Source organism: Chelonia mydas, chromosome 20 (genome assembly GCF_015237465.2).
Source record: "Chelonia mydas isolate rCheMyd1 chromosome 20, rCheMyd1.pri.v2, whole genome shotgun sequence".
Classification (NCBI taxonomy): domain Eukaryota; kingdom Metazoa; phylum Chordata; order Testudines; family Cheloniidae; genus Chelonia; species Chelonia mydas.
This window is the reverse complement of record NC_051260.2, coordinates 17,932,947-17,944,304: the sequence shown is the minus strand read 5'-3', so window position 1 is coordinate 17,944,304 and position 11,358 is coordinate 17,932,947. Positions and strand designations below refer to the sequence as shown.

The 11,358-nt window shown below is 57.9% G+C and overlaps 1 protein-coding gene across 2 annotated transcripts; it reads left to right on the top strand.

The window, feature by feature from the left end:
- Positions 1-1,428: 1,428 nt before the first annotated feature.
- On the top strand, positions 1,429-10,629 carry LOC114022240 (vascular cell adhesion protein 1). 2 transcript variants are annotated; one of them, XM_043532909.1, is made up of 6 exons: positions 1,429-2,291; positions 3,779-4,002; positions 5,692-5,949; positions 6,686-6,973; positions 9,358-9,615; positions 10,280-10,629. In XM_043532909.1, coding segments are annotated over exons 2-6 (918 nt in total). In that variant the 5' UTR covers positions 1,429-2,291; positions 3,779-4,001; the 3' UTR covers positions 10,393-10,629. The 2 variants fall into 2 exon arrangements, with proteins under 2 accessions (XP_043388844.1, XP_027689177.2); XM_027833376.3 differs by lacking the exon at positions 3,779-4,002 and having other exon boundaries at positions 1,431-2,291.
- The last annotated feature ends 729 nt before the right edge of the window (positions 10,630-11,358 follow it).

The window sequence follows — 11,358 nt, the reverse complement described above, 5'->3', positions numbered from 1 at the left end:
GCCCCATCATGCCGGGCGCTGCACAGACCAAGATCGGGGCCCCGTTGTGCCGGGCACTGCCCAGACCAGCTTCTCAACTGATTTACCATTGTGGGCTGCATCCACACAATATCCTGCCTGTATGGCCCTGAGGATGTCACGTCGGCTGCAGCTGTGTGCTGATTGGGCCACCAGCGGCCCATGGGTTGAGAAGCAGGGGCCCGGAGAGACCGTCCCAGCCCCGGAGAGCTCATGGCAGGACAAGGCAGGGCCATTCTCCCCATGTTACAGATGGGGAACTAGAGCCCAGAGAGATTGAAAGGGCTGGCTTTTCCCATGGGCTGAGCCCCCACGCCTCCCCATTGCCCATTGACAATCCGGCTCCAGGGGTTGTGGCAGGACAAGGCACCGGGTTCCTGGAGTTGCAGCCCATCTCCCTGAGCACAAGGCCAGAACATTTTAACCTCGGGCAGGATGATCTTCCAGCACCTTCCTTCTGGAAGTCTCAGGCCCCAGGCAGCTGGGCTGGGAACTCCAGAAAGCCAGGTTGGTCGCAGCAGGTCTGGAGTGTCCACGCAGGGCCCAGGCCCTCCCTTCTGCTGCTTTCGGTGCCTGTTTGAAGACTGGTTTTTTCCCCAGAGGAAAGGCAGCCACAGAGAGCAACAGGCCCAGATAACCACAGCCAGTGCCGTGCACACGACACAGGGCCATGCCGCGGTGGGGGTGCAGAACACAGAGGGGCAGGTCAGAGTTAAACAGCTGGATGTCACTCCGTCTCTCCCCAGAACTGCCTGTCTCCATACAAGAAAAGGAGGACTTGTGGCACCTTAGAAACTAACAAATTTATTTGAGCATAAGCTTTCGTGAACTACAGCTCACTTCATCGGATGCTGTAGCTCACGAAAGCTTCTGCTCAAATAAATTGATTAGTCTCTAAGGTGCCACAAGTCCTCCTTTTCTTTTTGCAAATACCGACTAACAGGGCTGCTACTCTGAAACCTATCTCCATACAGACTATACAATCCCCCCCCCCCCGCCCCCTATACAGACACCTCTGATTCATCATCCGGGCACCTGGCTTCTTACACTGGTGCCCATCACCATTGCAGCTGGGTTTCCGAGGCCGTGTGTAGGGCTGTGTGAACAGACTGCAGGCAACAAGTGACCTGGCCAAGGCCAGACTGGAACCCCTCCCCTTGCTCTCAAGGGTGCAACTGGCCTCCTTTGACAGACCCTTGTGTCTACCTAACGGTGTTAGCCAAGATTTTCACACATCTGGGCCATGTGATGCTATCAACATGTTTGTTCTTGCAGAAGCTGCTGTGGCAGTGTGTGATAAGAAGCAGCTTCTGCAACCACCTTTATTGGTGGTTTTAGAAAAAGAACTCAAAGCTCCGCAAACTCAGGGGAGGGGCTGACCGGGTCCTTTCCCTCACCGGGGAAATGCAGCCACCTCTGGGGTGGAGCACGACAGCTGCACAACAAGACTGCCCCACGGTTTGGGACAGGAAGTGAAGTAGAAGCCTGTATGCAGCTGAAGCCACAGAGAGGGAGCTGAGTTAGAGCCAGGACATCTGCCCAGGTGGAAAGGTCTCGGATACTTCACTGCCTTTAAGGCGTCAGGACATGGATCAGCCACCCCTGTCTACCCTCCTACTGCTTCTCACCCCACGGGGAAGGGGGCAGCATCTGGCTCCCCCAGGGATGCGCCACAGGGGTGGGGAGGTCGCGTCCCCTTGAGAGGCCGGAGGCATCGGCACCATGGGGATTGAGTTGCAGTTTGGGGAGACTGGGGCTGATGCTGCTTGGGCAGCATAAAAGGGGTGGAAATGCCCCCTACGAGTCACCTCCCAGCCCAGTGTGGAGTGGACATACAGGCCTGCACCCAGCTCCTGGTGCAGGAGGCAGAGCGGGTGCACGGCCAGCACGCACGGTGCCCAGTCTCTGCTCCCCCGGGGCCCGGTGGGAAGCAGAGGGTCAGAGCAGCATTGAGTCTGCGGGGTGGGGAGTGCCAAGGTGGCTTGAACCCATCTTGTGCCAGCCCCAAGGAGCAGCATCACTGGGACCAGCCTGCCCGTGGGCCTCGAGGGATTGCCCCTAGCAGCTGGGCTGGTCGCTCGCAGAGAGCAGGGAGAGCACGCCAGGACGTGGGGCCCACCGCGGAGCAGGAAGGGGTGGGGCCTGCCCTGCGGGTGGACTCTGCGCACAGGCCTGCTCCGCTCCAGACGCACGGTTCTCCTGGGGCACAATGACAGGTCACTGCCTCTGTCTTGGCCTGACACCACTGGCTCTGCTTTGCTGCCTGCCGCTGGGTAAGCTGCGTGTTCTCCGGGTCCGGGGGCAGGGGGCTGGCCGGGAGCTCAGGCCGCAAGGCTGGTGAATTTGAAGATGAGCGGTCGAGAGTGGGTTCAACCTTCTCTTCCCAACTTGCCCGCCGTGTCGCGGTGCCACACGCCAGAGCCGCTGACCCTGCCTGGCAGGTGCCACCTTGTGCCTTGAGCTCGGGAGCCGGGACGGGGTAATTTGGAGAGGGGCACCGGGACCTGGGCTGGAACTGCAATGTTGTCCCAGCTCGCACTGTGCACAGGCGGGGTGAGGCGAGCCCTGACGGGTGCCTCCCACAGAGCAGGGGCTCCGAAGGGCTGGACCGAGCGCCCCACGGGCTGCGGCTGATGCTGCAGGGGAGGGAGCGTCAGGGCCGGCCGGCTTTGAAACACAAACCTGAGAGTAGCAGAGATGCTCCCAGGCTGGCAAAAGCGTTGGGCAGAATGGCTCTGTGCTGGCTGCGGGCCCCTCCCAAGCACTAGTGATGGCTGGAGATTGTGATTCTCTGCACTGGGGAGACTGATGGAGCATATTCCGGTAGCACCCACCAGCCCTGGCTGGAATCGGGGCCCTGTGGTGCCGGGCACAGCGCAGAAGCCCTGTGAGAACCAGTCCAACTGCAACAAGCTCCCAGAGACTGAAGGAGGAAAACAACCCCATAGAGGGGAAATTACTTCTCCTAGGTCAGGCTTAAGGCAGGAAACAGAACCTCCTGCTCAGCACTCTGCCAGCTGGCATGCTGCCCCATGGGCTTCCAGCCCCCGTTCCTAACCCGGGCCCGGGGGAGGCTAACGAGTTAATATTTTCAGACCCGTGGGTAAGACCCAGATCTGACTGGTGGGTTACAGCCGAGCCACAGCCCTTAGCTTTGACTCGTTATTTGTAATGATTTTATTCTTGGTTTCTTTGTAACGTCACCACCAACCCCCAATTTACAAAGAAAGGCTGAGCCGTCCCTGGGATGCGACTGGCAATTTTCTGCTGGGTCTTGCGTCACGCTGAGTGAATCAAGTTTAAACAGCTTGGGGGAGGGTCCATTGGCGTGGAAATGCCAAGTCTGCATATTGGTGTGGGATGTCTGTAGCATCTCTCGCTGGGCGACAGGGGCAGTGTAGACCTCAGAAGTGAGCTGAGCATCAAAGGACAATTTTAAACTATGTGCCAGACAAAAAGGGACTTTGAGGATAAGAAAAATTCAGTGGGTTTCCCACAAAACACCTGGGGATGGGTGGGAAGCAAATTCCCACCTGCAGACCCAACTTTCAGAGGCTACGTTCTGAGCAAAGAACCACTGTCCGGCTGATTAGCTGTTCCCAGACTCTGAAGACCAAAGACCCGAGCGGTGTACAGGGGAGATTGACCTGTCACGCGGGTGCTTGTTGTTCTGAGTGCGGGGTGGGACTTGCAGGACTGCATGGGGTGGTCTCCGGGACGCTTGTGCCGGTCCTTTCGTTTCTCTGTGTCTTCTCTGTAGCGCTTTCACCTGCAGAATAGCAGCACTAGGAAGGGCCGGGGGAGTAGCTTGTATTTGGGGCCAAGACGCCTGTGACAGGTTCCCCCTGGGGTGCTACCTGGAACTGGGGTACCACTGAGCCCCCCTGACCCACCAGCCTGGCCTCCCTTTACACTGTACTGCTGTGACTAGCCTGCCAAGCCCTCTCCCAGGCTCCAGCCTGCACTTTACCAGCACACATACAAGTAGGGACACACCCAGCTGCAGTTACCCCAGAGTGTAAACCCAAAATTATATTGTCTTGCACTGCACAGAGAAATGTACAGTGCAAGCTCATGAAATTTGCCCCCTCCCTCAATGTGGAGAGGAAATACACAACAGCTTTCTGCCCTGAGTTATTACACCCACACACTGGTTTTAGACAAAACAAAAATAAGTTTATTCAATACAAAAGATAGATTTTAAGTGATTGTAAGTGAAAGCAAACAGAGCAAAACAAATTATCTAGTAAATAAATAAAACTGCAAACTGAACTTAACACACTCGATAGGATATTAATGAGCAAATTCTCACCCTGAGTGATAAACAGGCTGGTGGATTCTTAAGGCACAAGCTGCCTTGGCTTTCTCAGGTTTTCACACACAGGCTAGAAATCCCTTTAACCTGGGACCATCATTCCCCCCCGTTCAGTCTTTATTCATCAGGTGTTTCCAGGTGTGGTGTTGTAGGGAGAGTGAGGTCTCCCCATGATGTCATTTCCCCCTGTCACAGAGTCCCCAGGTGATGCTCTGGAACTGCTCCCTACGAAGCCAGGCATGACTCTGGGGAAGTCTCCTCTCTAGGAGCAGCCTGTCTGCGGGACACACAGCTCACCCGGCTTCCACCTTCCTGGGTCTGACCTCGGAGTATTCAGCCTCCTCTGCCCCTCTGTGCACTTCCCACATGGAGTCTGCCCAGGCGGGGTCCTGGGGAAGCCAGGGGGTCCTGCCCCCCAACTCCACAGTCAGACGGGACTCTCAGACAGCCAATAACACAGAGGTTTATTAGGCCACGGGAACATGGTCTAAAACAAAGCTTGTAGGTACAGAGAACAGGACCCCTCAGCTGGGTTAATTTGGGGGGGGGGCAGTGAGCCAGACAACCACGTCTGCCCTTCACTCCATGTCCCCAGCCAGCCCCCAACTGACTCCCCATCCAGCCCCCCCTCCTCTGGGCTTTGTCCCTTTCCCGGGCCAGGAGGTCACCTGGTTCCTTTGTTCTCCAACCCTTTAGCTCTCATCTTGCAGGGGGGAAGGGCCCAGGCCATCAGTGGCCAGGAAACAGGGTGTCGGCCATTCTCTGTGTCCAGACCCCTGCACACACCTGCCCTCTAGGGCTCTGCAGCGATCATACACCCTTATCCCACCCCCTAGATACTTAAGAACTGCATAGGGGAAACTGAGGCACCCCCACACTATTCAGATCTGATGCCCGAGGAGCCGGGACCCGAGTGCAGTGCCCTTGCTGGATCACGGGGGGGGGGCAAACACGGGTGAAGTTGCCCTGAACTGTGACCAACACTTTGCCAGGCATGTTGCCCCCTTGTGCATCTCTGAGGCGGGCTCCTGGGGATAAAACAGCCCAGGGCCCAGCTAATTAACGGCTGTATCACAAGGCGGGAGGATGGGGGTGAAGGCTGCCAAGGCCCCCCTAGATCTGGTGTTTCCTCATGCTCTGGGACTACATGCAGCTGTCACCCCACCCCCAAGCCCCAACCAGCCCTGCAGCTGGAGCCGCAGGCCGATACCCCAGAGGGAGGCCTGGGCTGTGGGGCCAGCTGCTGAGCCTGGGAGGTCCATGGGGGGAGCCTGGTCCGGCCCATGTGGTGCCCCCAGAGGGCTGCTGTGGCCACGTGGGCTGGGGGGAGCCTGCCTGATTCTTGCCCTGCTCCCCAGTGCACCTGGACCCATGCGGCCTGAGCATCGTGCCCAAGGAGCCGGCGGTGGCGTTCCGGAGCCACGTGGTTCTGAACTGCAGCAGCACCTGTTCCAGTCTCGCCCACCTGGGCTGGGAGACGTCGGTGCCGAAGGTGACAAACGAGGGACCCGGCTGGGCGTCTCTGCACATCTCCAGCCTCGCGGTGTGGGACCTGGAGCCCCAGTGCTACGTCACCTCCACGAACATCATCGAAAAAGCCAGGCTCCACGTGTACCGTACGCTGAGGGTTAACCGCGCGCTCACTCGCCCCCCCAGCGCCGCCCCTCCCCGGTGGGGTGTGCCCAGTGCTGCGGACGGGATACGGGGCATGGGGAGGGGAAGGACTTTTCCAAGGACTAGAAGTCAGTGCAAAGAGTAAAACCTAGGAGTCTGGATTCCCAGCACTCTGCTCCCAGCACCCTGCTCCCAGCACCGGCTCCTCCCACAGCTGGGAATGGAACCCAGGAGTCCTGCCTCCCAGCTCCCTCTGCTCTAACCACCAACCCCCACAGTCCCCTCCCACCCCTGGCAATGGAACCCAGGAGTCCTGCCTCCCAGCTCCCTCTGCTCTAACCACCAGCCCCCACGGTCCCCTCCCACCCCTGGGAATGGAACCCAGGAGTCCTGCCTCCCAGCTCCCTCTGCTCTAACCACCAGCCCCCACAGTCCCCTCCCACCCCTGGCAATGGAACCCAGGAGTCCTGCCTCCCAGCTCCCTCTGCTCTAACCACCAGCCCCCACAGTCCCCTCCCACCCCTAGGAATGGAACCCAGGAGTCCTGCCTCCCAGCTCTCTTTGCTCTAACCACCAGCCTGCACTGTCCCCTCCCAGCCTGGGAATGGAACCCAGGAGTCCTGGCTCCCCGGACACCGAGCACAGTCTTTGCGAGAAGGCAGAGCCCTGGCCTGTTATATGCAGGGAGAAGCTTCAGGAAGGTCAATTCCCCTCTGTTTCCCCCTCCCCCCTGCACAGGATTCTCACCCCCCGAGATCCACCTGGGAGCTGAGATGGTGGCTGGTCGCCAGGAGCGAATCACCTGCAACGTCTCCAGCCTTGTGTCCGGCTCCAGCCCCTCCGACATCAACGTCACCCTGAGCAGCGGGGGCAGCACCCTCAGCGAGAGCCGCGGCAGCCCGGCCGTGGGGTACAGCTTCGTGGCACAGCCCACGCAGCACGGGCAGGAAATCGTGTGCCAGGCCTGGCTCCGCGTGGGCCTCCAGGTGCTGAATGACAGCGCCAGGGCCACCCTGCAGGTCTGGGGTGAGGAGCTGTTTGGTTACTGCAAGTGGGGATCAGTGCGCTAAGTTCTTAGCCTGCAGCAGCTTCCTGACCATAAGAACTTCAGAGCGGCCAGACTGGGTCAGAGCCAAGGTCCCTCCAGCCCAGTGTCCTGTCTGCCGGCAGCGGCCAGTGCCACAGGCCCCAGAGGGCATGACGAGAACAGGGAATCGCCCAGTGATCCATCCCCTGTCGCCCATTCCCAGCTTCTGGCAAACAGAGGCTCGGGACACCGTCCCTGCCCATCCTGGCTAATAGCCTTTGATGGACCTAGCCTCCAGGAACTTATCTCATTCTTTTTTGAACCCTGTGATAGTCTTGGCCTTCACATCCTCCTCTGGCAAGGAGTTCCACAGGTTGACTGTGCGTTGTGTGAAGAAATACTTCCTTTTGTTTGTTTTAAACCTGCTGCCTATTCATTTCATTGGGTGACCCCTAGTTCTTGTGTTATGAAGAGTAAATAACACTCCCTTGTTTACTTTCTCCACACCAGGCATGAGTTTGTAGACCTCTGTCATATTCCTCCTTAGTCGTCTCTTTTCCAAGCTGAAAATTCCCAGTCTTATTAATCTCTCCTCATACAGAAGCCGTTCCATCCCCCGCATCATTTCTTTGTCCTTTTCTGAACCTTTTCCAATTCCACTAGCTCTCTTTTGCGATGGCGTGACCACGTCCGCACGCAGGATTCAAGGATGAATACTGGATTTGTACCATGGATTTCTATAGAGGCAATGTGACATTTTCTGTCTTATGATCTCTCCCTTTCTGAATGATTCCCCACATTCTGTTCGCTTTTTTGACAGCCGCTGCACATTGAGCGGATGTTTTCAGAGAACTCTCCACTGTCTCCCAGATCCCTCTCTTGAGTGGTAACAGCTAATTTAGACCCCATCATTTTAGAGGTATCGTTGGGATGATGTTTTCCAATGTGCATTACTGTGCACTTATCAACACTGAATTTTGTTGCCCAGTCACCCAGTTTTGCGAAATCCTTTTGTAGCTCTTCACTGTCTGCCTGGGACTTAACTCTCTTGAGTAGTTTTGTATCATCTGCAAATTTTGCCACCTGACTGTTTGCCCCTTTTTCCAGATCATTTGTTATTATGTTGAATAGAGCTGGGCCCAGTACAGACGCCTGGGGGACACCGCTATTTACCTCTCTCCATTCGGAAAACTGACCATTGATTCCTACCCGTTGTTTCCTGTCTTTTAACCAGTTACCGATCCATGAGAGAACCTTCCCTCTTATCCCATGACAGCTCACTTTGCTCATGAGCCTTTGTTGTGGGACCTTGTCAAAGGCTTTCTGAAAATCTAAGTACACTGTATCCACTGGATCCCCCCGTCCACATGCTTGTTGACCCCCTCGAAGAATTCTAGTAGATTGGTGAGGCGTGATTTCCCTTCACAAAAACCATGTTGACTCTTCCCCAACAAATTATGTTCATCTCTGTGTCTGACAATATTGTTCTTTATTATCATTTTAATCAGTTTGCCCGGTACTGAAGTCAGGCTTACCGGCCTGTAATTGCCAGGGTCTCCTCTGGAGCCCTTTTTAAAAATTGGCGTCACATTAGCTCCCCTCCAGTCATTCGGTACAAAAGCTGATTTAAATGATCGGTTACAGATCACAGTTAGTAGTTCTGCAATTTCATATTTGAGTTCCCTCAGAACTCTTGGGTGAATCCCATCTGGTCCTGGTGACTTTTTACTGTTTAATTTATCAGTTTGTTCCAAAACCTCCTCTAATGACACCTCAATCTGGGACAGTTCCTCAGATTTGTCACCTAAAAAGAATGGCTCAGGTTTGGGAATCTCTCTCACATCCTCGGCCGTGAAGACCGATGCAAAGAATTCATTTAGTTTCTTTGCAAGGACCTTATTGTCCTTGAGTGCTCCTTTAGCATCTCGATCATCCAGCGGACCCACTGGTTGTTTAGCAGCCTTCCTGCTTCTGATCTACTTAAAATATTTTTTGCTATTTCTTTTTGAGTCTTTCTGAGACCATGGAAATAAGAAACAAAATTACTTCCGACAGCCAGGGATAGAACCCAGGAATCCTGGCTCCCAAGATCTGCCTATAACTGCTAGACCCCCCTCCCTTTGCAGCAGCCCCAGCAGGGTTCCCTTTTCTGATCCCACCCCGAGCTGGGACTCTGACCCTGGAGCCCCGACTCCCAGCACTGCTCGCACAGTTGCGCCGGGACAGTGATACCCGTCGCCCCCTTGGCAGGGTGGCCAGGAGAAAACCGGGGCAAGCCTGATGGTGTGGGGCACATGGGTGAGAGGTGGGGATCAGCTCCTCCCCCCGGCCTACTCCCAACCGGCCCATCCTTGCTGACCCCTGCCCTCCCCTGCCCTTGCAGCCCTGCCCCACAGCGTGAAGGTCTCCGTGGAGCAGCTGGAGTTCGGCGTCGGTGCTAACTTCACGGTGCGGTGCAGCGCCGAGGGGAACCCCCTGCCCGAGCTGCTCTGGGAGCTGCCCTCCAACGCCAGCGTGGAGCTGTCTGACCGCGGCCGGACGGTGACGGTGCACTCGGCCCAGCTCGCCCACAGCGGGACCTACCAGTGCCTGGCACAGAACAGATACGGGACCAGCTCAGGGCACGTGAACATCAGCATAGGTGCGGGCAGTGGTGTCCTGTTGGCTTTCCCTGGCCATTCCTCCTTCCCGGCCGCGTGAAGGGCTGAGCAGGGGGTGCGGAATCTGCACCAGACCCCTGGGGGCCAGGGCGCCTTCCTTCCCCTCTGCGGACGGGCTCCATGCCAGCCCCCAGAGCCGGGCCCAAGGCTGGGAGCACTGTCCCAGCTTGGGACCCGGAGCCACGGGCTCCAGGCCTGCCTCGGTCACTGGCTCCCTCGTGATGTGTCTGTGGGTCCTGGCGGTGGCTATTCCTTGGGCCGGGGGGTGGTCTCTGTCTGGGGCAGGGTCCCCAGCCCTGCCGGCTTGGTCTGATCCCCTTCTTGTCAGGGCAGACAACAAGGACTGGCTGGGGGCCACCGAGACAGGGCTACCGTGTCCCGCAGTGCCCCAGGAGGGGCGGCTGAGGATGGCAGACAGGGAGGCTCCCAGGCCCTGTGTGTGCTGGGGGGCAGCTCAGGGGCACCCAGGCCCTGTGCGGGGGGAGGCAGCTCAGGGACACCTGTGCCCTGGGCGGGGGGCGGGGACAAAGGGGCACCCAGGCTCTGTGGGGCTGGGATAAGGGACACCCGGGCTCTGTGGGGGAGGGAGGGGGAGAGGGAGGCAAGCTGGGGCTCCCCCCTGACTCCTGTTTCTCCTGCCTACAGTTCAGCAAAGGCACGGGATCGTGACAGTCATAGCGGTGCTGGGGGTGATTTCGGTTCTCGCCGGCGCAGGCCTGATAGGGTGGCTTGTGAGAAGACGCTTCATGAAGTCGTAGCTGCGGCCCAGGGCAGCCGCGGTCCAGGGCTGCCCTCGCCAGCCCACGGTGGGGAGGGTGACTCAGGGCAGGGGGAAGCGCTGGGCAGTGATGGGCCTGAAGCTTTGGGTGAGGAGAAGGAGGAGCCCAGAGGTGTGTGAGCCTGTGACGAAGCGGGACTGTTCTTAATGTTTCCTCTGAATAGTGTGGGAGTGCCTCAGTTTCCCCTAGGCAGTTCTTAAGTATCTAGGGGGTTGGGATAAGGGTGTATGATCCTTGCAGAGCCCTAGAGGGCAGGTGTGTGCAGGGGTCTGGACACAGACAATGGCCGACACCCTGTTTCCTGGCCACTGATGGCCTGGGCCCTTCCCCCCTGCAAGGTGAGAGCTAAAGGGTTGGAGAACAAAGGAATCTGGTGCCCTCCTGGCCCGGGAAAGGGACAAAGCCCAGAGGAGGAGGGGCTGGAGGGAGTTTCAGTTTGGGGCTGGCTGGGACATGGAGTGAAGGGCAGATGGGGTTGTCTGGCTCACTGCCCCCCAAAATGGACCCGGCAGAGGGGGTCCTGTTCTCTGCGCCTACAAGCTCTGTGTTAGACCATGTTCCTGTCGTCTAATAAACCTTCTGTTTTCCTGGCTGGCTGAGAGTCCCGTCTGACTGCGGAGTTGGGGGGCAGGACCCTCTGGCTTCCCCAGGACCCCGCCTGGGCGGACTGGCTGTGGGAAGCGCACGGCGGGGCAGAGGAGGCTGAATACTCCGAGGTCAGACCCAGGAAGGTGGAGCCGGGGGAGCTGTGTGTCCTGCAGACAGGCTGCTCCCAGAGAGGAGACTTCCCCAGAGTCCTGACTGGCTTCATGGGAAGCAGTTCCAGAGCATCGCCCGGGGACGCCGTGACAGAGCCCGAAGCCCTCACCGCGGGGGACTGGTTCTGGGGGCCGGTGGGGTCACGGCCCTTTCCCTGATGTGCCCCGGCTGGTGGGCTGGGACCGA